The sequence below is a fragment of the Camponotus floridanus genome, unplaced genomic scaffold (assembly GCF_003227725.1).
Source record: "Camponotus floridanus strain SB8 unplaced genomic scaffold, Cflo_v7.5 scaffold10, whole genome shotgun sequence".
Lineage (NCBI taxonomy): Eukaryota > Metazoa > Arthropoda > Insecta > Hymenoptera > Formicidae > Camponotus > Camponotus floridanus.
The window spans coordinates 3320728-3346821 of NW_020229215.1; the positions used below are offsets into that span (position 1 = coordinate 3320728).

General features: G+C 32.9%; 1 protein-coding gene across 1 annotated transcript; it reads right to left on the reverse strand.

Moving 5' to 3' along the window:
- Positions 1-17514: 17514 nt before the first annotated feature.
- LOC112638057 (putative odorant receptor 85d) lies at positions 17515-25570 on the reverse strand. Its single transcript, XM_025409072.1, has 8 exons — positions 25554-25570; positions 25198-25253; positions 19898-20003; positions 19665-19781; positions 19505-19595; positions 17921-18057; positions 17625-17757; positions 17515-17565 (listed from the first exon to the last, which is right to left on the reverse strand). Exons 1-8 carry the CDS (start codon positions 25568-25570, stop codon positions 17515-17517), a joined length of 708 nt encoding a protein of 235 aa, XP_025264857.1.
- Between the last annotated feature and the right edge of the window lie 524 nt (positions 25571-26094).

Genomic DNA, 26094 nt, shown 5'->3' on the forward strand with positions numbered 1-26094 from the left:
GGCCAGAATTGTTTGTCGCGGATATAGTCAAAGACGTGGAATTGATTTCTCTAAAACATTCGCACCGGTGGTTCGTATGGACTCTATCAGAATTCTATTAGCTATTGCAGCTCAAGAAAATTTAGTACTCAAACAATGCGACGTGAAGTCAGCATTTCTCTACGCGGAAATCGAGGAGGAAATTTATGTACGGCCTCTTGATGAAGTCGACATCGAGGAAGGCAAGATTTGGAAACTGAAGAAGTCTCTGTATGGTCTGAAGTCGCCTCACAATTGGAACAAGAAGTTCAATGAGCTTGTCACCACCTTTGGGTTGACTCGTTCCATTGCAGACCCGTGCATTTACTATGGCAATGGTCAGAGGGGGCGTGTACTGTTGGCTGTATATGTAGACGACATCCTCGTGGCAGGACATCAAGAAGAGGTAGTGACCGAACTGCTGAACTTTATGAATGACGCATTCGAGATCAAGATCGAAGAACCGACCTATTTCTTCTAGAACTGAACGTCGACCGGAAATCAGGATATATTCGAGTTAATCAAAAGGTTTACATCCGAAGCATGCTTGCTCGTTTTGGCATGACAAATTGTAACCGAGCCCTCACACCAGGAGAAGTTCAAGTCAAGGAGCATCAAGAAGATGATGACGAGACATCGAAGGTTCTGTTTCCATATCGCGAGGCTATTGGATGTTTGCTGTATGCATCAACGCATACGCGACCAGACATTTCTTTTCAAGTTAACCATGCTGCTCTCGCGATCGAGACTCCTACACCACGTCATGTAAGAGAAGTCAAGCGGATCTTCCGTTACTTAAAGGGAACAACGTCAATTGGAATTCAGTTTGGTGGTAGTAAAAATGAGGTCGTTGGATACTGCGATTCCGATTACGCTGGATGTCTAGACACTGCTAAAAGTACATATGGGCATGTGTTTGTATTGAACGGTGGGCCGATATCCTGGGAATCGCGGAAGAGTACCATTGTCGCAGATTCTACGACTGTTGCTGAACTACAGGCTGCATACGAAGCATCGAAACAAGCGATGTGGATTAGAGATCTGATGAAGGAGCTAATGTCATCTCTTGAGGGTCCGACGGTGCTCTATTGCGATAATGAATCAGCCATCAAGTTGTCAAAGTCCAAGGAGATCAAGAAGAGGATGAAGCATGTTAATGTTCATTTCAATTTCCTACGCCAGTCTGTTGAAGCTAATATAGTGGAGGTCAAGCATGTCGCTGGCACAAAAAATCCAGCAGATATGCTAACGAAGCCCCTGTCCCGCTCCAAGCTGCTCAACTGCTGCAATATTCTCAATATAAAGTGAGACTACGGCAAGAGGGGATGTTGATTATGTGACGTTTGTCTCACATATTCTTTCCTGTTAATCAGTTTTGTGTATCGCGTTCGCCGTATATGATGTATATTGTGCCTTATCTTTTGTTTTTCTTTTATCAGACAGATGGTGTGCGCTGCCACGGTTGTCATACGGTTACTTGTCTATGTATTTCTTATTATTCTCAGTTAGTCTACATTACGTCGTTGTAACACACACATGTATTTCGCTCTGCTATAAAGAAATCCCAATATATTTTCACCAGAAGTATCTTGATCTGAAGCTCGAAGTCAATTTAAATAAGATGTCACTCCATAACGTTCTATTGTTATCTTAATTGTGCTTCAATCTTTCAATTAAAATGACGAAAGTACCGCTTTTATTTACAAATCTTAGGTAAATTATAAACTGTGTAGATGAATTTAAACGTTGACGTTATGGAGTAAAATAGCAGACAGACAGTCGAACACTTCGAAAAAATTAGGCCAGACTTTGAACAAACACAGCAGCTGTGTTTGCCATAAATATATTAGAATTTCGGAGATTAGTATAATTTCAATTTCGTACAGTAATGTGTACAAAGTGTAAAAAATCGTCGCATTTCCTCGATTGAATTTTTAATTTGATATATTATTATTTTTTTTTTCCTCGATATACCTCGAATATCATCACGGATACGAAACGTAAATCCGGCGTACATCGCGCAACGTTTACGTAGCTCTTGAAAGGGCCACACATCACAAATAGTAAACAGAATGCGGAGATTGTTGTAGTTCGACTCACAAAAGAAATCGTTGACATCACATATGTTACTCTTCTTCTCACTGACGGTTTGGTGCGAGTGAAATTCATTTAACTTACGCGGAGGTCTCTAAATTAGGTTTGTCTCTCATAAAAAATTCCGTTTAATGTTGATTGCCATGTGTATGCGACATGCACATGTTGTCAACACATTCATGCTGTGAAACAAGCTACTACTATTAAAAGCTATTTGCGATCGATTGCGCAGTTGATTATATTCAAAGGTATCGAGGATTAAAGGTAATATTTCTTTTGCAGATTGCGAAACAATACAAACATTGATTGCATTAAATGAAAGACAGAATTTTGAGAATAAAAGGACTCTTGAGAATAAAACTCTTATCGATTCTTTCTATATTTTGGTACTGTTGCGAGTAAATTTTCAATAAACTCTATGAAAGAGAATCGTATAATTTGAAAATTATAGAAAATATTAATCTACAAATTTCTTTTAATAGATCTTAATTTTTCTTTTGCCTTCAAAGAAATGACATTTTGTGATGAAAATGAAAAGAATTTCAATTAGTTTATTTTATTGCTGTTAATAAAAAAGTTTTCGAGTCTATTTCATGCAGTCTCAGTTATTCAAGTATTATATCTTCAATATGTGGCTTATATAGTTTCATCATAAATAATTGCTAAATATTGATATTATTTGTTAAAATTTTATAACTTATAAAAAAAATTACTGTTAAATAATAATAGCAATTATGAAAAATTGTTTATGTCAATAAATATTTGTATGACAATTTTCAAAAAATTAAATTAATTTTTTGTTTTAAAAAAACTATTTTTATTGGAAAAATTATATAACAATTGTTTCAGGATTTTATTAAATTACATAAACTATAACGTCTCCTCAGTTATTAAAGTATTAATATAAATATGAATTGTATTTGAAATATTTATTGTAGAGAGCGCAATAGCATGAAGTATGAAGATGATGCGCGTATTACCTTAAACAATTTTTTTTATTTTAATAAAGCACGTATTTCCATGAAATAATTATACTTACCGCGTAAAAACTTATGTATGACATTGGGAAGAGTTTACTAATAGTGAGTTTCAATGGTTTTTGACTTGTCATCATTATCATTATAAGAAGCTTTTGTGTCGCTATTGGCATATTGTACCATTTTGAGTTATATCTGCAAATTTCGCAAGATTTCCATGGTTTATTCCATGTATTTATATATAATTCCATGTATTTATTTGACGATTGTGTTATTACATTTTTATTGCAGTCTGATGGGCGATTTCATTAAAAAAAAATATTATAAAAATATTATAAAAAGCTATTACTAGATGTTGTATAAAACGTACACGGATTCAAATATCTTCTCGCTGGAATCTATGATTTTTTGACCTTGCCAATTTTTAAGAAATATATTCATTAATAATCCGTTCATATAAATACAATATATTATAAAAGTATTTATATTTTCCGTGTTTGTTATCATCTAAAAAAAGATAGCATAATATGAATAACATATATATGATAATATCATATATTCAATTTTAAATTAATTATATTCTATAATTTATATTAAATAATTTTTGTGCATCATGTAAAATTATATGTAAAACGTGTCATAGAAATTTCATCAAACGTATATACCTGAAATTCTACAATGCTTAAACATATTACAAGAAATCCCACGTGTACAAAGAAAGGTATGTTGTACATCGATTCCATAATAGCAATAAATCTAATGCATGAAGATATTATTTGAGATTATTATTATACGATAGAAATATACCTATTTAAATGTACTCACTGCATCGCTTCGGTATGTCTTCGAATACAGTATACAATATTTGAATAAGACGTAATCTGAGTTAATATTAAACCACCATTATTGTTTTCGAAATCAAATGCATTTTCTAATCTATATCTGAAATTTAATATTGTCCAAGCATTTAAAAAATGTATTAACAAAATTCAAACAAAATTTTCTTTGGTATAGAACAAGATTCATTATATATACGACAAGATTCATTATATATTTACCTCAAGCTTTCGAATAATCCACAACAGTATTCAACCAATGTTACATACAGGACATCAAATGCAGCTGTTAGGAGCACATAACATATTTCGCATATAGCTATATGTATGAAAATTAGAACATAATATGTGTCTACATCGATCATATAATTTACGAGATAAAATAGTCCCGTTTGGATTCTTTGCGTATTTGACGATGTATCCTTCTCTTTGGATTTTGTATTGATGAGCTTGATCAATACTGTTATAGACTGGTACATGATGATGTAACCGATTAACAAAGCTAATTTATATAAAAACGTCAAATTTTTAAGATTATTATCGAATAAATATATCATTATTATAAAAAGAGAAATGCTTTTTGAAAAATATCGATAATTATTATAAATTATATATGTATGTATATATATATGTATGTATATATATATATATATGTAATTATGTATGTATGTATATATATATGTATGTATACAGGGTGTCCCATTTTAATGCCCCACCCCAAATAACTTTCTTATTTTTAATTTTAGAAAAAGATGTTTCAGACAAAAGTTGTATGGTTTCGAGGGGGACATAAGATGATACCATTAATTTGATCTTGAAGAGTCACATGAAGGTTACGTGAAGATCATTTTCAATTTCTTAAATGGAACACCCTATATATTTTTGCATATTCTTGTAGCTTATCTCGAGAGCTTTCCAAAACACTATAAATAAACATTTTTTCATCAAGTACGTTTCGAGTAATGAGGCTTGAAATCATTTCTTAATTTTACATAAACCATAAAATATCTTGTAAAATATTCATTTTTTGATTATCTTACCTTAATACTTTTATGTACAAAATAATGAGAGAAATCCATTGGTGCAAAGAAAACATACAGTTGTTTTTAAGAAAAAAATATGTAATTTGCAATTAACAATTCCATATTTTTTCTTAAAAACAACTGTATGTTTTCTTTACACCAATTGATTCCTCTCATTATTTTGTACATAAAAATATTACGGTAAGATAATCGAAAAATGAATATTTTACAAGATATTTTATGGTTTATGTAAAATTAGGAAATTACTTCAAGCCTCATAATTCGAAAAGTACTTGATGAAAAAATGTTTATTTATAGTGTTTTGGAAAGCTCTCGAGATAAGCTACAAGAATATGCAAAAATATATAGGGTGTTCCATTTAAGAAATTGAAAATGATCTTCACGTAACCTTCATGTGACTCTTCAAGATCAAATTAATGGTACCATCTTATGTCCCCCTCGAAACCATACAACTTTTGTCTGAAACATCTTTTTCTAAAATTAAAAATAAGAAAGTTATTTGGGGTGGGGCATTAAAATGGGACACCCTGTATAAGTACACAAATACAATAATAAATATTTAAATAGATTTTTATATAAATTCAGTCGTTTAAAATTATTTAGAAGACTGAATTTATATAAAAATCTATTTAAATCTATTTAAAAATCCATTTAAATTTTTATTGTTTTTTGTGCACTATATTACTATGCAAATAATAATACACTGCATTATTAAACTCACTTATATAAATGTATCCAAATTTTCGTCCATATAACCCATGTGAATTATATATTTTAGTCTCTTCATCCAACTTTGAAGAAAGACAATATTTTTGCATATTTATTAGAAGCAGTTTTATCTATACAAGGAAAATTTGATGATCAAAAACCAAGTATATTTTCGTCTATACTTTTATTATTAGCATTTATGACTTTTGTTTACCCACTTTTGGTAACGTATATATTGCATAACTGATTTCAATTATGGTCACCGTACTGAGAAATAATATTAGCGGAGCATCGATTAGTTCAATAGTATCATGCCACATACTCATTAATCCCAATATCTATATTTCTCACATGGTTTGTATCAGGCAAATGTATAATAATCATATATAACACATATATATAACACATTATAATAACATGTAATGTTAATTGAATTGTCCGATTGTAAATTATGTTGTCACGTATATTTAAAATAGAATATAAAATTGATATATAAATCTATCTGTACATATATTCTAGTATAAATTTCGATAATTAGCATAATTATTACTGTAATATTTAAATTCAATAATTTTTGATAGACAGTAGACATAAGCAAAAATTAAAAAGTGTACAAAACTTGAAAATGTGACAAAACATTTGTCTTTAATTTACCTCAAATATAAAAGGTCCGAGTACGAGTATCATTGCGAGGTATATCATCCAGCGTCTTCTTAACGTATGAAAAGGCCATAGACCGCTAATACTTAGTATCAGGCGAATAAAGTCGTAATGCGAATTTTTAAAGAATTGGTCAAATTGATCGATATTATCCATGCTGTCTTTTATGTATCGTTGCTATTGCAAGAATGACGCATGGATTGCAAATATCTCATCAAGAATTTTGTTTAACTTTAATTGTCGCAGACAATTAATAAGTTGTCTGTATCAAGAATTCCGCTTAAATTGCAATTGCCGTACATCACGCAAAACACGTGTCAATAACATATTTGTGTCACAAGACCGATATAGTCTAATGAAGACTAATTCTTATAATTGCAAAATCATGTTAGTAAATTATGTAATTATACAAGGGACACAATCCAAAGGACTATTTGGATTGAAATTATTGTCGTAGTATATTTGACTCAAATAAAAGAGACATGAAAATTTTACTCATGTAGAAAAAGTCACATTATATATATGAGTCGAAATGATACAGTCGTTTAATGCTGATTGTTTTGAAGAATAATGCTTTTTCTTTCATCAAGAGAATATTTAGGTTTCTATTGTTGAAGATTTTCTGAATGTTCGTTAGTCACGAAAACTACACATGTTTTATCAGAATCGAAGCGCGTAAATTAATCCTAATTTATAATAGTTATCGCATAAATATAATTTTATCATAATTTAGACAACATAATGTTAAACATTCTTATATACCAATAATAATATTATACCTCTCAAAAAAATTTTCAATTATTGTACAGATCTGAAAACGGTGAAATACGAAGCGGACGCACGTACAATCTAGAAAATGGAAATGCGCAAAATATTCTGATCAATAAATAGAAAACATTGTTATGTAGAGTAAATTCAACATATATCTTTATCGCACTGAAGCTAGGAAGAGAAAGGACCATGATTTTACTAACAGTTAACGTGCAAGGTACATAAAGTGCTTTTTAGCATCATTACGTTCAAAAGTTTTCTGGATTTCGATGATGATTCGTACCGATAGCCTCGATAGCTAATATTAAGACGTAAAAAATTTGTATTTTAATATTAAAAATCTTATTAATATATTTTTTATTAATTGTAATAAAAACTTTTTACATTTTATTTATTCTTTTACTGTTGCATTTAATTGTGACATTAAAAAACTTTTTGTGAACAGAAATTTTACATTCTGGCTTACATCGATGTGTATACACGACTGCTATGATCAATCACTTGTTGCCCTAACCAGCATGCGATGTATAAATGCAGTAATTGAGCAGTTATGTAACCACCATGTCGAAGAGCGAGTTTTGGAGTGAGGCTATCAATGGTTGCCTAAAAGATTCGAAACGATTTTAACCATAACTAGAACTTACAAAATCGTACATTATGTTATCTCAATGAGCTCACAATATATATATATATATATATATATATATACAGAGTGTCCCAAAAGTCCCGGACTGGTCAAATATTTCATAAACTATGCACTTTAGAAAGAAATGTTTCAAACAAAAGTTATATGGCTTGAAGGGGGCCATCAGATAGTGGCAATGATTTGACATAGGAGAGTCATTTGAAAGTCAAGTGAAAATCATCGTTAATTTCTTAAACGCAATCCCCTACTTTTTATTACATATTCGTGTAGCTTATCTCGAGGGCTTTCCAAAATACTATAATAAAGTATTTCTTCATTGAGTACTTTTCGAGTTATGACGCTTGAAACCATTTCTTAATTTTGCATAAACCATAAAATATCTAGTAAAATATTCATTTTTCGATTATCTTACCTTAATACTTTTATGTACAAAATAATGAGAGAAATTGGTGTAAAGAAAACACCTAGTTGTTTTTAAAAAAATATGTAATTGTTAATTGCAAATTACTTTTTGCTGGGATTGTACATAGAAAATATCCTTAAAGAAATACAATACGTTATCGTACATAGCATGGTGCTAAATAGCATAGGTTTCGAATCACAAGAAGTTAAATTTTAAAATAAAAATAAAATTAGAGTAAATATTGGGAAAATTAGAAACAAAATTATAATAAAAAGCCTAAAAAATAAAAACCTAATTTTTATCTCCATTTTTAGAAGAGTATATGTTTATATGAAAAATCCTTCTTAATTTTCGACAAAGAATCATCTCCTAAAATTTTTCGCACTTATTAAGAAAAACCCTATACATATTCTTCATCTTATATTCTTAAGCTTTTTTATATATATTGCATTATTTTCTTCTTTAATAATGAATATAATCTTCCGTCAAAATAGTATTAAAGGAAATGGAATAATGATATCGAAATATGATTACAAATAAACGTAGAATATGCAATGTGAAGCCTACACAATTATTTTATAATTGAAAAATGCAAGTTTCATTAATATTCTAACGTAACATAATATTTTCATTACATACGTATATCATATTGCAGAGAAAATAAGAAGAAATTTAATAATAAATAAATAAACAAAATTGAAAGTGGATATATTCGTCAACATTGATTTTCTTTTTGCTGGAATTGTACAAACAAAACATCCTTAAATGAGTACTTAAATTTTATTTGAATACATTAAATGAGTACATAAATTTTATTCAAATGAATTTCAAAATCTTGAGAAAAGAGAATTTAATATTTTCGCGGATCCATCAAACTTACCTCAGAGCTGCAAACAATCCATAGCAATGTTGAACACACGCCAAATACAAGACGTTGAACGCAGTCAATAATATCGTGTAATACACCTCGCATATGGAGCATTGTATGAGAAGTGGGATGTAGCGCATTTGTAAATCAAGCATGTAGTTGATGCGATAGATAGATTGTGCCTCCTGCGTCTGATTTGACGCATCGATCGTTCTGAAGGATGTCTCGTAGAAAAATCTGGTTATCAAAGGCGTGAGTGCGAAAATCACGGTATGGCCAACTATAGTACTTGATAAATATGAAAACATTAGAGAGATTTCTAGACTTTAATGATGATTATCGTTGGAGGATGGAAATAAAACATACATTTATTATTACGTATCGTTTTATCGATTTATTATAAAAGATGTTCTATACGAGAAGTGAAATATTTAAAAAATTGAATGCTAATTTTCTGGAATTAATTACTACAGAACGTAAGTGCAAAATTACACAAAGTCAAGTTTTTTAAAAGATATATTTTTGAAATTATTGATTGAAATACGAATATGTGTCGAGTCCATTAAAAATTAAAAAAAAATAATTTTTCAAAAAATAATTTTTACATTTTACGTTTTGTTCTGATCAGATTTAATTTGTATTACTATTATTTATTGAGATTCGAATACGCGCCGATGTCTCACATATGGTTTAGTTTTAAGTTTTTTTTGTAAGGTCCCCTACCCTTTCGGTCCCATATGGATATGGTGACGGAAACTCGGCTGTATGTCCTGTAGCCTGAGAATGACCGGGCACTTCTTGACTTGATTTCTTACAATAAACACGCGGTTCAGCGTTTCTCTTAGTTTTTCACTTTGGCAAGTCTTGTGTGTTTTCTTTCCTTTAATAACCACGTCCTATCACAAAACGCGACATCGTCAACAGGTTATGGGCCCAGATGACGCTAAGAAGGTGAATTTCAAGAATCTCGGAGATTCATGTATTTTGAAATTGTGAAGTTCGTGTTATAGACACTGGACAAAGACGGGTCGATTGCTCCGATCTCATTGCTGTGAGTTTAATGAAGTAGTTTTGTGTGAACGGAAGAGTCGATTTTTTTTCGTTGAATCGTCTTGGAATCGTGCGGTACATTCGGACAAAGAACTAGTGCGATTCGTGAACATTCTGGAACGAGAAAATCGTGTTCGAACGTGCATACAGTTTTAACTACGGTCAATCGAGCCAAGTGAAGTGAAATCGAAGCCAAGTGAAAAGAAGTCGGACCTTTTTTTTTTTCGTTTTTGTTCTGGACCTTTTTTTTTCTGCGGGACAATGGAGAGCGAAAGAATGGGAATTGACAGGCTAGAGGGTACCAATAATTGGCTCACATGGAAGTTTCAAATACGGCAGTATTTAGAGGCAAATGAGTTGTACGATTATGTCGACGGTACCATGACTCCAGAAGGTGTTGCAGGTAATGCCGCTGCAATTACTGTGTGGAAGAAGGCGGATGCAAAGGCACGACGTGCGATTTCGGCTGCATGTCATAGACAACCATTGCTGCAGATTATGAACTCTGAAACGGCGAAAGAGATGTGGACAACGCTCAAAAGTACTTATGAGCAGGCATCGAAATCGAATATTATATTTCTGCAACAGAAATATTACAGTTTCAAGAAGGATCCGGGAGATGATATCACAGTTTTTCTCTCGAAACTCATGGAAATTGTGCAGCAATTGAAGGATCAAAATGAGGTCATTTCCGACTCAATGGTTATGACGAAGATTTTGATGTCGTTACCGCCGGAGTACGATCATTTTCATAGTGCTTGGGAATCGACGAATGTGGATGCTCAAACGATGGCTAATTTGCGAGCACGACTGTTAGCTGAAGAACTTCGATTAGAATCACGTGACCAGATTAAAAACGTGGAAGCATTGATGGCCAAAAGGAGTTTTTCAAAGAAGAATGGACCAAAAAAGGGTCTGTCGAGTCAGTCGTCGAACCAGAACAAAAAAAGGGACAATGCTGCCGGAGGTACTAAAAGTGGAAGGCCATGTTGGGTGTGTGGTGAGAAGGGTCACTGGAAACGTGACTGTCCACAAAAGAAGAAGTCAGATGCAAGGGACGGAAATGCATCGACTGATGCACTCGTATGTCATGCATCGATTCCCACATGTGACAAAGATGCTTGGGTACTGGACTCGGGTGCCAGTGATCACATGTGTCACCGTCGTGAATGGTTCGAAGATTTCATCGAGATGTCAGCAAGCGTAACAATTGGAAATGGTGCGAAGATCATGGCACGAGGAAAAGGCAATATAAATGTTTTGGCATTCAATGGCAATGACTGGATTTCGAAGCGGATGTTGAATGTGCTGTATGTGCCGGAAATTCATTTAAACTTATTTTCATCGGGCAAGACCATGGATCACGGACACCAGTTACGATCAGACAACAAACGCTGCGAATTGCTGAAGAATGGCAATGTAGTCGCAGTGGGAGTCCGCCGAGAGAAGTTGTTTCAGATGTTGCTGAAGGTGATGGAACCATTGAAGAACGATGAGGCCATGGCAAATGTGGCAATTAAAAAATTTTCTCTTCGTGCTTGGCATGAACGGCTGGGACATCAAAACATCGCACACGTGAAGAAATTTCTGAACAGCGAGGGCATCGATTTCATCAATGAAGATTTTACGTGCGAAGCGTGCATCTACGGAAAACATCATCGTGGCAGCTTCAAGAACCGTGAAGAGAGATCGACGACATGCGGAGAAATTATTCATGCGGACGTATGCGGCCCAATGGAAGAATGTTCGCTTGGCGGTGCTAGATATTTTTTGCTAATTAAGGACGATTGTTCACATTTTCGTTTCGTCTATTTTATGAAACAAAAATCAGAAGTCGCGAACAACGTTAAGAAATTCGTGAAAATAGCACAGAAGAACAACAGACACAACATACGCATATTCAGATCGGACAATGGAACAGAGTTTGTCAACGATGAGATGAAAACATTTTTCAACGAAATGGGCATTCATCACCAGCGCACGGTCCCATACACGCCAGAGCAAAACGGGTGCGCTGAACGAGAGATGCGAACGATTGTTGAGTCGGCGCGAACGATGATTCATTCGAAAAGAATGGATAAGAAGTTCTGGGCGGAAGCGGTGAATTCCGCGATCCATGTTTTGAATCGAACTGGAACGAGTACTGTTCCTAACAAGACGCCGTACGAATTGTGGTACAACAAACGAGCAAAGATGGACCATTTGCGGATTTTCGGCTCAGAGGTTTTTGTGCACGTGCCAAAGGAGAAGCGACAGAAATTGGATCCAAAGGCGATCAAGTGCATTTTTGTCGGATATGATGGCAACTCGAAAGGATATCGTGTTTGGAATCCAGAATCGAGAAAAATCGAGGTAACTCGAGACGTGATTTTTCTTCTGGAAGAATCAAGGGTTGTACTCGACATTGATGACACAAATGGTTTGAAGGTGAATGATGCAGAAGTCAACGAACAAGATGATGATCAGCATAGTGATGATGTTGATGTGGAGCCAGAAACACCATTGAAGAAACGGGATCGTGGAACTCTATGTGACGTAAATGAGCGGAACATCATAGAACATCGTTTGCGTGATCGAAGTACATTGTCTCGTCGGCGATTGACATATGACGACGCATCTGCTCATCATGTGGCCATGTTAGCAGTCAACGAGGAACCAAGGACGTACGAACAGGCGATTATCGGCGAAATCGGCGAAATCGGCGAAATCGGCGGAACGAAAGCAGTGGGAGCAGGCAATGGATGACGAATATGCCTCGCTTATGAAGAATCATACGTGGATTCTAGTCGATCCACCGGAAGATCAAAAGGTAATTGACAATCGTTGGGTATACAAAGTTAAATTTTGTACAGATGGTAGCATCGAGCGCTTCAAGGCGAGATTGGTCGTGCGTGGCTTCACCCAGGAGTATGGCATCGATTACCGTGAGACGTTCAGTCCGGTGGTCAAGTTCACGTCGATTCGAGCCATCTTAGCATTGGCAGCGTCGAAGCAGATGTCTCTCAGGCAATTCGACGTGAAAACTGCGTTTCTGAATGGAGACCTGGAAGAGGATGTCTTCATGAAACAGCCGATTGGTTACGATGATGAGAGTGGACGAGTATGTAAGTTGGTTAAAAGCTTGTATGGTTTGAAGCAGGCTTCACGCTGCTGGAACCGGAGGTTCACATCGTTCATCACAAAGTTCGATTTTAAGGCCAGCCAATCGGATCCATGTGTGTTCGTATGCAACAGAAAAGATGGAATGATTGTATTGGGAATCTACGTGGACGATGGACTCATTGCATCGGAAAACGAAAAGGCCATATTGCCAGTGATTGACCATTTGCAAAAAGAATTCGAGATTAAGATATTCAGCGTAGGATGCTTTTTAGGATTCGAGATCGATCAACGATCGAACGGATCAATTCATGTCAGTCAACGAGCATACGCACAAAGAGTACTGCAACGTTTTGGCATGATGGACTGTCATGCAGTCTCGACACCACTAGACGCCGGACAGAATTTGAGTGACTTCGAGGCGGATGGAGAGGTCAATTTTCCGTACAGGGAAGCGGTAGGCAGCTTGATGTACTTGGCTGTGGCGACGCGACCGGACATCACCTTCGCGGTCGGAAGTGTCAGTAGATACTTGGAAAAGCCGGCCGAGGCACATGTGAATGCTGTCAAACGCATTCTGAAGTACGTAAAGGGTACCTTGGACATGGGAACTACTCTTCGAAGGAGGCAACGATCTGACATTCTGCGGCTATAGTGACGCAGATTATGCGGGTGACAAGCGGACTGCACGATCGACATCGGGATATGTCTTCCTATTTGGCGGAGGGATCATCAGTTGGGGTTCGGAACGTCAAAAATCAGTAACGTTGTCAACAACTGAATCCGAGTACATGGCAGCGTCGTATGCTATAAAGGAGTTAATATGGCTGAAGCAATTGCTGTCGGAACTACTACAAACTGAAATGGATACGCCGAATTTTTTCATGGATTGTCAGAGTGCGATTCGGCTTGTGAAGAATCCGGAATTTCACAAGAGGACCAAACACATCAATGTTCGATACCACTTCATTCGTGAGAAGTTCGAGGAAGGTGAATTCGAACTGAAATATGTGTCAACGAATGAACAGTGTGCAGACATTATGACAAAGGCATTGCCAAGGGCAAGGTATCAATTTCTTCGTGCATTAATGAACATAGTTCCGTTCGAAAATTGATTGTTTCTTTTTGTCATTCTAAAGTATTTGATTAATGAGTAACTTGTAACTAAAAGTGGGAGTATTGAGATTCGAATACGCGCCGATGTCTCACATATGGTTTAGTTTCAAGTTTTTTTTGTAAGGTCCCCTACCCTTTCGGTCCCATATGGATATGGTGACGGAAACTCGGCTGTATGTCCTGTAGCCTGAGAATGACCGGGCACTTCTTGACTTGATTTCTTACAATAAACACGCGGTTCAGCGTTTCTCTTAGTTTTTCACTTTGGCAAGTCTTGTGTGTTTTCTTTCCTTTAATAACCACGTCCTATCACAAAACGCGACATCGTTAACATTATTATATTATTGAATTAATAAATTTACCTGCATAAATGTAGCTAAACTTTCGCGATGTGTATGCGACATGCACATGTTGTCAACACATTCATGCTGTGAAACAAGCTACTACTATTAGAGGCTATTTGCGATCGATTGCGCAGTTGGTTATATTTAAAGGTATCGAGGATTAAAGGTAGTATTTCTTTTGCAGATTGCGAAACAATTCAAACATTGATTGCATTAAATGAAAGACAGAATTTTAAGAATAAAAGGAACTCTTATCGATTCTTTCTATATCTTGGTACTGTTGCAAATTTTCAATAAACTCTATGAAAGAGAATCGTATAATTTGAAAATCATAGAAAATATTATTCTACAAATTTCTTTTACTAGGTTTTAATTTTTCTTTTGCCTTGAAAGAAATGACATCTTGTGATGAAAATGAAAAGTATTTCAATTAGTGTATTTTATTGCTGTTAATAAAAGTTTTCGAGTCTATTGCATGCAATCTCAATTATTCAAGTATTACATCTTCTACATGTGACTTATATAATTTCATTATGAATTATTAAATAATCATATTATTTATTAAAATTTTATAACTTATACAAAAGACTACTGATAAATAATAATAGCAATTATGAAAAATTGTTCATGTCAATAAATGTTTGTAGAACAATGTTACGTCCAGACCCTGAAAGGATGGGCTGTATGGGAGAACGTAACTTACTTACCCCGTGACACATTTTATTCGGGCGTGTGTATGGATCGGGTCGAACGAATGTGAAGGACCTGATACAGGTCAGCGACCGAAGATCTCTTTAACTCTACGTTTTTACGCCTATTCGGTGGTCCCTTTTCGGTAAAGGACTTTAATCCTTGTTACGCGGGATAGGATCTAGTGCGATCTCAGGGTTTAGGGAAGAGAACGGGTTAAATAATTAAATTCCATATTAAATAAGAAATACATATATTATATAAAAAAAAATAAGGAAAGAAAAATACATCTTAGCAGTTATAGTTATGCATGAGTGAGTATGTGTGCGTGTATGTATATATTCTCGAGTATGTGTTATAGTTAGAATTAAAATTTTCTAAATTCGGCGAAATACAGATCCAAATTAAAATACAATAATAAAATTGAGATAAAAGATTCGCCAAGTCTAAGTTCGAAAATTATTCATCTATTTTAATGATTTCTCCCAAAGTAGTGATAATACAAAGGAAAATAATATAAAGGGGAAAAAAGAAAAAAAAAGGAAAAATAATAATAATAATAATAATAATAATAATGCAAGGAATGGGAAATTAAAAGAAAATGAAAGGGAGTAAAGAAAAATAGAAATGAAGAGTTAAATATATATAAAGAAGGGCTTAAACGAAATATAAAGATAGAAAACAATACGAATTGTTGATAATTAAATCAGAAAAGGCAATTAAAAGGAAATGAAAATTAAGGAATCGTTCGCGAACCGCCTTGCGAAGATTCTCAATGAACGGGTAATTGTTCGTGAATCGCCTTGCGGAGATTCTCGACGAACAGGTAAATTATTCGCGAACCGCCTTGCGGAGATTCTAGGCGAATTAGAAAGAACTAGGAATAAGACTGGAGAAGAGGTGAGACAAGGATTGATAGTAATTAGTAAAAATTTAATGATTATTAATTGTTTAAAATTATTAGTCAGACATAGATTTTTAAATTAGTTTGAGATAGTAAGATATGGGAAAGGGAGAAAATAGAAATTATTCAAATTTACTCACAACTCGTTGGAATCATAAAAATAAGTGCGTTGATAAACTTGCAATGGCTGAAGTCGGAGGTTTGTAACATGAAGAGCCGAGTAGTGGAGATGCTCATCAGAAATTTCACATGATGCACAATTAAATGTTAACAAAATCATTTTCACTGTGATATAAAACAAATTAATAACTTAATTGTATAATGCAAGAAAAGGATCCCCGAGGTTATATAATTTTAAAATTGAATGGCTGAATCTTGACTGGAGCTGTCAACTGTACTGCTTATAGTCCTAGTTAGTGCTTCTTAGTGAACGCTTAGTGAACTAAATAGCAAGTGAACTAATGAACTAGAGAACTAATGAACTAATGAACTAGAGAACAAGTGAGCGCTCGCGCCTTGCGCTTGCATTTTTTAAAGTAGTTGCTCCTCCTCCTTACTGGATAGTGGGAATCTTTGAAAATCGAATCAAATGATTTCTATTACTCCCTTCTTAGGGCCAAGGAGTTAGATTTTCAGTAAGAGAGGTCTTAAGGTTTTAATTGATTAAGCCCTTTTGCGCAAGATTTAACTTCATCCAGTAGAGAGTGAGAGCGAGGAGCTGATTATCTTATCGCTTGATGATTGAGAATGGCCTGTCGAACGAACGCACGTGCAATATTAATTTATGTTTATCTCTGGTCAATTTCTCGAGGACCACAGGCTCTTTGTTTAAAATCTCTAAAATAAACCAAGTTATAACCACGGATACGAGTGGTTCGAATTTCATATTCTTCCGAGTCTCATAATTCAAAAATTTGTTTAGATTTTCCTTAGCGCTATCTCGACTGGCCACTCTCAATATTAGGTTTAAATGATTATATACGCGATTTAGGTTCCGTTTTTCTATGCGCTATCATTATTTGAACAAGGATTGCTTTGTGCTTCAAATGCAAATCGATCCTTGATTTTTCTTTCACGGTAACATTTCAAAGAAAGAAAAGAATCGTGGAATCCACTGGACGTAACAACAATTTTCAAAAAGTTAAATTAGTTTCTTGTTAAAAAAACTTTTTTATTGGAAAAATTATATAACAATTGTTTCAGGATTTTATTAAATTATTTACATAAACTGTAACATCTCCTCAATTATTAAAGTATTAATATAAATATGAATTGTATTCAAAATGTTTATTGTAGAGAGCGCAATAGCATAAAATATGATGATGATGCGCGTATTACCTTAAACAATTTTTTTTATTTTTATAAAGCACGTATTTGCAAGAAATAATTATACTTACCGCGTTAAAAGTTATGTATAACAATGCAAAGAGTTTACCAATAGTGAGTTTCAATGGTTTTTTACTTGTCAGCATTATCATTATAAGAAGCTTTTGTGTCGCTATTGGCATATTGTACCATTTTGTATTATATCTGCAAATTTCGCAACATTTCCGTGGTTTATTTCGTGTATTTATTTATAATTCCATGTATTTATTTCACGATCGTACTATTATTCTTTTATTGCAGTCTGAGGCACAATTTAAAAAAAAAAAATATTATAAAATGCTATTACTAGATGTTGTATAAAACGTACACGGATTCAAATATCTTCTCGCTGGAATCTATGATTTTTTGACCTTGCCAATTTTTAAGAAATATATTGATTAATAATCCACTCATATAAATACAACATGATATAAAATTATTTATATTTTCCGTGTTTGTTATCATCTAAAAAATGGTAGCATAATATGAATAATATATATATGATAATATCATATATTCAATTTTAAATTAATTATATTCTATAATTAATATTGGGTTGGGGAAAAAGTTTCTTCGTATTTTATTGCAAAAATGAAACAAATTTTATTCATATTTGAAATGAAGTTTATGAAATTAAATATGTGCCGTTTTGTTCGACCACCTTTTGCCATCTTTGAGGTAAAACCATAATCCCGTCACTGTAGAACTTGTGTGATTTCTGGGCGAAAAACTGTGACAAGTGATTTTCACAGGCCTCTCTTGAAGCCAACTTCGTACCATTAAGAGAGTTCTGTAGAGATCGAAATAAATGGTAGTCTGATGGTGCAAGGTCAGGACTATAAGGTGGGTGCATCAAAACTTCCCAGCCAAGTTCTCTTAATTTTTGACGAGTCGCTATAGATACATGAGGTCTCGCGTTGTCGTGATGAAAGACGACGCCTTTCCTATTGATCAATTCTGGTCGCGTTTTCTCAATTGCCTGGCGTAATCTTTCCAGTTGTTGACAGTAAAGGTTAGAATCAATTGTTTGACCGGATGGCAGCAGCTCGTAGTGAACGATTCCTTTGTAATTCCACCACACACTCAGCATCACTTTTCTTGGCGTCAATTTTGGCTTTGCCACAGTTTGCGGAACTTCATTTCGCTTTGTCCACGATCTTTTTCGTACATTATTGTCATATGTGATCCATTTTTCATCGCCTATTATGAGCCGTTTCAAAAATGGTTCGATGTCGTTTCGTTTTAACAATGATTCGCAGATAGAAAATCGATCCATTAAATTTTTGACTGTTAAATCATGTGGCACCCAAACATCGAGCTTTTTTTTGTATCCAGCTTTCTGCAAATGGTTTAAAACTGTTTTGTGGTCGATGTTCAGTTGCTTACCGATTTCGTGACTGCTAATATGCCGGTCTTGTTCAATTATTTCCATAATTTCATCGACTTTTTCAGTGATCGGTCGACCAGAGCGAGGTGTATCTTTGACGTTAAAATTTCCAGATTGAAAACGCTTGAACCAGATTTGTGCAACACGTATTGATACAGCATCATGTCCATAAACATCACAAATTTTTTTAGCTGCCTGAGTTGCATTCTTCCCTTTTTTAAAATAAAATTTTAAAATGTATCGAATTTCTTCTTTCTCTTCACTCATTTTCAAGATGCAATAACTTTTAACTGAATAGATAAATATCACTACTTTTTTGCTACTTTTTCTTTATGATATGTCACCTTTCAAACGCACACAAAGTATTGACAGATCCGATTAATATTATCAAGGTTATGCGATTCTAATTCCATCTGCCGGAAAATACGAAGAAACTTTTTCCCCAACCCAATATTAAATAATTTTTGTGCATTATGTGAAATTATATGTAAAACGTGTCATAGAAATTTCATCAAACGTATATACCTGAAATCCTACAATGCTTAAACATATTACAAGAAACCCCAGATGTACAAAGAAAGGTATGTTGTACATCGATTCCATAATAGCAATAAATCTAATGCATGAAGATATTATTTGAGATTATTATTATACGATAGAAATATACCTATTTAAATATACTCACTGCATCGCTTCGGTATGTCTTCGAATACAGTATACAATATTTGAATAAGACGTAATCTGAGCTAATATTAAACCACCATTATTGTTTTCGAAATCAAATGCATTTTCTAATCTATATCTGAAATTTAATATTGTCCAAGCATTTAAAAAATGTATTAACAAAATTTAAACAAAATTTTCTTTGGTATAGAACAAGATTCATTATATATACGACAAGATTCATTATATATTTACCTCAAGCTTTCGAATAATCCACAACAGTATTCAACCAATGTTACATACAGGACATCAAATGCAGCTGTTAGGAGCACATAATATATGTGAAATATTTCACATATAGCTATGTATGAAAATTAGAACATAATATGTGTCTACATCGATCATATAATTTTCGAGATAAAATAGTCCCGTTTGGATTCTTTGCGTATTTGACGATGTATCCTTCTCTTTGGATTTTGTATTGATGAGCTTGATCAATACTGTTATAGACTGGTACATGATGATGTAACCGATTAACAAAGCTAATTTATATAAAAACGTCAAATTTTTATGATTATTATCGAATAAATATATCATTATTATAAAAAGTGAAATGCTTTTTCAAAAATATCGATAATTATTATAAATTATATATGTTTCAATAATTATTATAAATTATATATGTATGTATGTATATATATATGTATGTGTATAAGTACAGAAAAACAATAATAAATATTTAAATAGATTTTCATATAAATTCAGCCGTTTAAAATTATTTAGAAGACTGAATTTATATAAAAATCTATTAAAATTTTTTTAAAAATCAATTTAAATTTTTATTGTTTTTTCTGCACCTTATTATTATGCACATAATACACTGCATTCTTAAACTCACTTATATAAATGTATCCGAATTTTCGTCCATATAACCCATGGGAATTATATATTTTAGTCTCTTCATCCAACTTTGAAGAAAGATAATATGTTTGCATATTTATTAGAAGCAGTTTTATCTATATAAGGAAAATTTATGATAAAAAATCATGTATGTAATCGTCTGTACTTTTATTATTAGCATTTATGACTTTTGTTTACCCACTTTTGGTAACGTATATACTGCATAAATCATTTTAATTAGCATCGATTAGTTCAAAAGTATCATGCCAAATACTCATTAATCCCAATATCTATATTTCTCACGTGATTTATATCAGGCAAATGTATAATAATCATATATAACACATTATAATAACATGTAATGTTAACTGAATTGTCCGATTATAAATTATGTTGTCAAGTATATTTAAAATAGAATATAAAATTGATATATAAATCTATCTATACATATATTCCGGTATAAATTTCGTTAATTAGCATAATTATTACTGTAATATTTAAATTCAATAATTTTTGACAGACAGTAGACATAAGCAAAAATTAAAAAGTGTACAAAACTTGAAAATGTGACAAAACATTTGTCTTTAATTTACCTCAAATGTAAAAGGTCCGAGTACGAGTATCATTGCGAGGTATATCATCCAGCGTCTTCTTAACGTATGGAAAGGCCATAGACCGCTAATACTTACAAGGAAAGGGTCGGAAGTGTCCCCCTCCGATTTTAATGAGCTTTGAATATGTTGTAGTCTAGATCAAAATAGGAGACACGTATTTTTTTATAAGTGCTGAGTCGGCCGTTAAGGGGGTGAAACACCTTCTTGAAAAAAATCGATTTTTTCATTTCTCAGCGGATACCGTCGAAGCGATAAGAGATATAAACAAAAGTTTCAAATAAAAGTTTTATGGTCTTTAATGTACTTCAAAATCATGTAATCAGATTTGTCGAAAATGTCATATTTTTCGAAATCCCCCCCCCTCCCTTTTAATGTTTGAAAATTTTTAAATTTGTCTCATAACAAAACTTATAGCTCATTTAACGACAAATTCAATCATATATAATAAAGTTGTATTCCGAAGTCATTATATATATGTATATGGAAATATTACATAAAATACCGTACATAATTATTGCATACAAGAATAACAAATATTCATGGTTGATATCGGTTACAAAGATGATGATCATGAAAGAAATGATTTATACAAAGGGATTTTTTACACCATGCGCAAGAAATTACAGCAATTTCACCGCAAATATCACATGTTGGTTTTAAATTAGTTTTGAAACAAAAATCTACTGGTGTATCAAATTCTTCTGGTTTCTTTTCTAAATAACCACTTTTATACCATGCATATTTGAATAAATTTTTAAACCTTGGTGATGAAAATTGATTATGTGTTAATGATTGTAATTTTAAAATATTGTTTCTTGAATGAAGCTTGACGTCAAGATCTAAAAGCATGATGGTATCTGAAAAATGTCTAACAAAATTTTTCCATAAACGAAAACCGAATACATCTAAAGGTTGTATTTTTCCCGTTGCTCCAGCTGGTATAGTTAACAAATTAATATTGTCTATAAAATCTGGTTTGTTTATATCAGGACAATGACCAGTCCAAGAATCTAATAATAACACTGATTTTGGTCCAACATTTGGAAAAAACACTTCTTTTATCCAGATCTCAAAATGATGCGATGTTAATTTTCCAGATTTTGATGCCATGACAAAGATATTATTATCTTTAAACATTGTTTCTTTTACTATTGGACCAAATGTTCCAGTAGGTTCTTTTAAAACAGAGGCGATAAACAGAGGCGATAATAATCTACCATCAGCTGAAACAATAGGTTGTATAGTATAACTATGTGTAGTTGCTGATATGGATTGTACTATGCGCTCTACTTTTTTAATACCAATAGGTGATAGTGAACGACCGGAATGAAATTCTAATTGAAATCCACTTTGGTCCGAATTATATACATTTTCAATTCCATATTGTATAATAGAAGATTTAACATTTTCGATAAATGACTTGCTTCGTGCTTCTAAATCTTTGTCTGACGCTAAATTTTTTTTTGTTATAAATTTTGTAATTTTTCTAGATACGATATTATGTGCAAGCTTAAACCTTTTTACCCATGATAATGATGCTGTAAACCCAAGTAGATTTACTTCCTTCTGTGCGCGAAGAGCCCATCGAGCAATATCAATGTCATGAATAATTATTCCCTTTTCAATACCTTCATGGAATTTATTTAACGTATATGTTGAAATTTCTTTCAGTTTATCAAATCTGTTGCCACCTTGATTTACTTGCTGCTCCCATCTTCTTAATTGACGTAATGACGTGACTTTCCGAAATCTATTTCTTATAGATGCAAGAGTTCTTGACTTTTTTGTTCCACTTCTCCATAACTCTACTGCATTTCTTTTATATTCTATTGGTACAGAATCCGCAACACATTCAATTTCTTTTACAAAATATGTGTCTTCTTCTCTTTCTTCATCAATTACAGGTTCTACTTCAGGTATATCAAATTCGTTTTGAAAATCTAATGATGATTCTTCATAAACTTCAAACGCTTCTTCATACATTGATCGAAGCATATTTTCCATCATGTCTTTTGTTTCATTTTCATCTGTTGTAACAGGACTTTCTGGGAATTCCCCAGTCATATACAGTGCAGTGTATAGCAGTACTGCTACATTTCTTGGATTAAACATTAAAAAATTATTAACATTATGTATATTTGTTTTATAAATATTAGCAAAAAAATACTTATTAGCAACAAAAATATTTTATTATTTAATGCGTATTAATAATTTGTTACGTTTTCCGAGTTTCATGAAAAATAGAACAGTTTTATCACATAACTTAAATAAAGTAATAAAATATTAATTATAATTTAAATACATTAAAACAAAACAGATAAACCGCAATTTTGAATGAAGTGTAAGTAAAAGCAAAAAACTATAAAAGTTTTAAAAATCGAAAAAGTACATACATACTGTATTGTTGTGTGCGTGGGGCACAATTGTTTTTTCAGGATAACGGCTAGTCTTGTTAATTAACTCGAGCACTTGTTAATTATTTGATAACTGATTTGTGACTGTCCGCCGCTTCTAGGCGGTGGCTTTTAACGCCTCCGGTTCTGAACGATTATCGGAGGAGGATCGCGCGGTGGCATGACCAAATAAAATCATTGGTTATTTCTAAAGTGGCGTGATCAAAATGCAAGCGAAGGAAGTCCGAAGACTTCCTCGCATTTTATTGCAATTCAGCGCTATTTCGAGAGTGATTTCTTCCTCTGTTTGATGACTTGGCCGTGTGATACTGGCTGTATCAGCACTTCGGGCAGCTGACTTTCTTATCGCGACGCATTTTTTCGCTCGCTTTATAAGTTATAATCCTTTTAATTATTTTCTTATATATATAAATATATTTACTATCGCGCTCGCGTATATTCGATAGACGCTTTAATAGTAATATGTGTTCCACTGCACGCAGTTGTTAATAAAATAATATATTGCACCAACTCATTTCGCGAATGCGACATCTGTTTATTCATAGAATTGAATCTATTAACATCGGCATCTGATCAATAATTTTCCTTGTCCGACTAGTTTTATTTTTCATGCATTAAAAACATTACTTTTCCATATAAATTATATGTATATTTATTGTCACATAATATAGACATATATTATAATTATAATTATTATATAATTTATAATTATATTTATAAATATAATTTCTATAATTTATAAAAATATATTCTCATAAATTATTTATTGCTAATTTATGGTTGCCTCTGTGAGTTTGCGAAGAAAAATGACTGTCGCTGTGAATAACGAGCGTCATAAGGCGGATAAAGCGGGCGTATAGTAGTGTATAGGGATATTTTTAATTTATTTCTGAAAAATGTGACTTCGGAATACAACTTTATTATATATGATTGAATTTGTCGTTAAATGAGCTATAAGTTTTGTTATGAGACAAATTTAAAAATTTTCAAACATTAAAAGGGAGGGGGGGGGATTTCGAAAAATATGACATTTTCGACAAATCTGATTACATGATTTTGAAGTACATTAAAGACCATAAAACTTTTATTTGAAACTTTTGTTTATATCTCTTATCGCTTCGACGGTATCCGCTGAGAAATGAAAAAATCGATTTTTTTCAAGAAGGTGTTTCACCCGCTTAACGGCCGACTCAGCACTTATAAAAAAATACGTGTCTCCTATTTTGATCTAGACTACAACATATTCAAAGCTCATTAAAATCGGAGGGGGACACTTCCGACCCTTTCCTTGTTAGTATCAGGCGAAAAACGTCGTAATGCGAATTTTTAAAGAATTGGTCAAATTGGTCGATATTATTCATGCTGTCTTCTATCTATCGCTGCTACTGCAAGAATGACGCATAGATTGCAAATATCTCATCAAGAATTAATTACTGTTTAACTTGAATTGTCGCAGACTTGGGTAGTCTGTATCAAGAATTCCGCTTAAATTGTAATTGCCGTATATTACGCAAAACGCGTGTCAATAACATTTTTGTGCTACAAGATCGATATAAACTAACCAAGACTAATTCTTCAAATTGCAAAATTATGTTTGTAAATTATATAAAAAGTTTGTAAATTTTACAAGAGACATAATCCAAAGGACTATATGGATTGAAATTATTGTCGTAGTATATCTGACTAAAATAAAAGAGACATGAAAATTTTACTCATATGTAGAAAAAGTCACATTATATATATGAGTGAAATAGTACAGTCGTTTAATGCTGATTGCTTTGGAGAATAATGCTTTTTCTTTCATCAAGAGAATATTTAGGTTTTTATTGTTGAAGATTTCCTGAATGTTTGTTCACGACAACTATACATGTTTTATCAGAATCGAAGCGCAAGTTAATCCTTTTGTGTCGCTATTGGTATATTGTACCATTTTGTGTTATATCTGCAAATTTCGCAAGATCACGCCAAGTTTTCATATCTTACTTCGACCTGAAGGTCATTTTTGCGATTTAGAATTTGTGTAAAGCTTTTTTAAATTATGTACATCATATAAAAAATACTTTAGGAATTAAAGTAATTTTAACTCATTTAGTATCGATTACGAATTAATATCACATAATTTATTGTACTTGGCTAATAGTATTATAGATCTCATATCGGTTATTAAATATTTTATTTTTATCACTTTTTTAGATTTTTTGATTTTTTTATATACTTGGCGTATTTTTTACCTTTATAAGATTAATATAAATTCCGTTTAATATTGATTGCCATGTGTATGCGACATGCACATGTTGTCAACACATTCATGCTGTGAAACAAGCTACTACTATTAGGGGCTATTTGCGATCGAATGCGCAGTTGGTTATTGTTGTGTTTTTGTTGTGTTTCGGAGTGCAAATTGTTGTGTTAGTTCGTAGTTTACGAATAATGTTTAACGTCGTTGTGTCTTGATATTATGTCTTGATTCCATGAACAGTCCGAAGTAGTAGAAGATTCGAGCACTACGTTGAGCTCCGTACAC

Coding starts and splice junctions, on each gene's coding strand:
- LOC112638057 (XM_025409072.1), bottom strand. Junction 18,058..19,504: donor TAAGCATTGTAGGATTTCAG/GTATATACGTTT, acceptor ACCATTTTTTAG/ATGATAACAAACACGGAAAA. Junction 17,758..17,920: donor GAGAAGATATTTGAATCCGT/GTACGTTTTATA, acceptor CGAAATTTGCAG/ATATAATACAAAATGGTACA.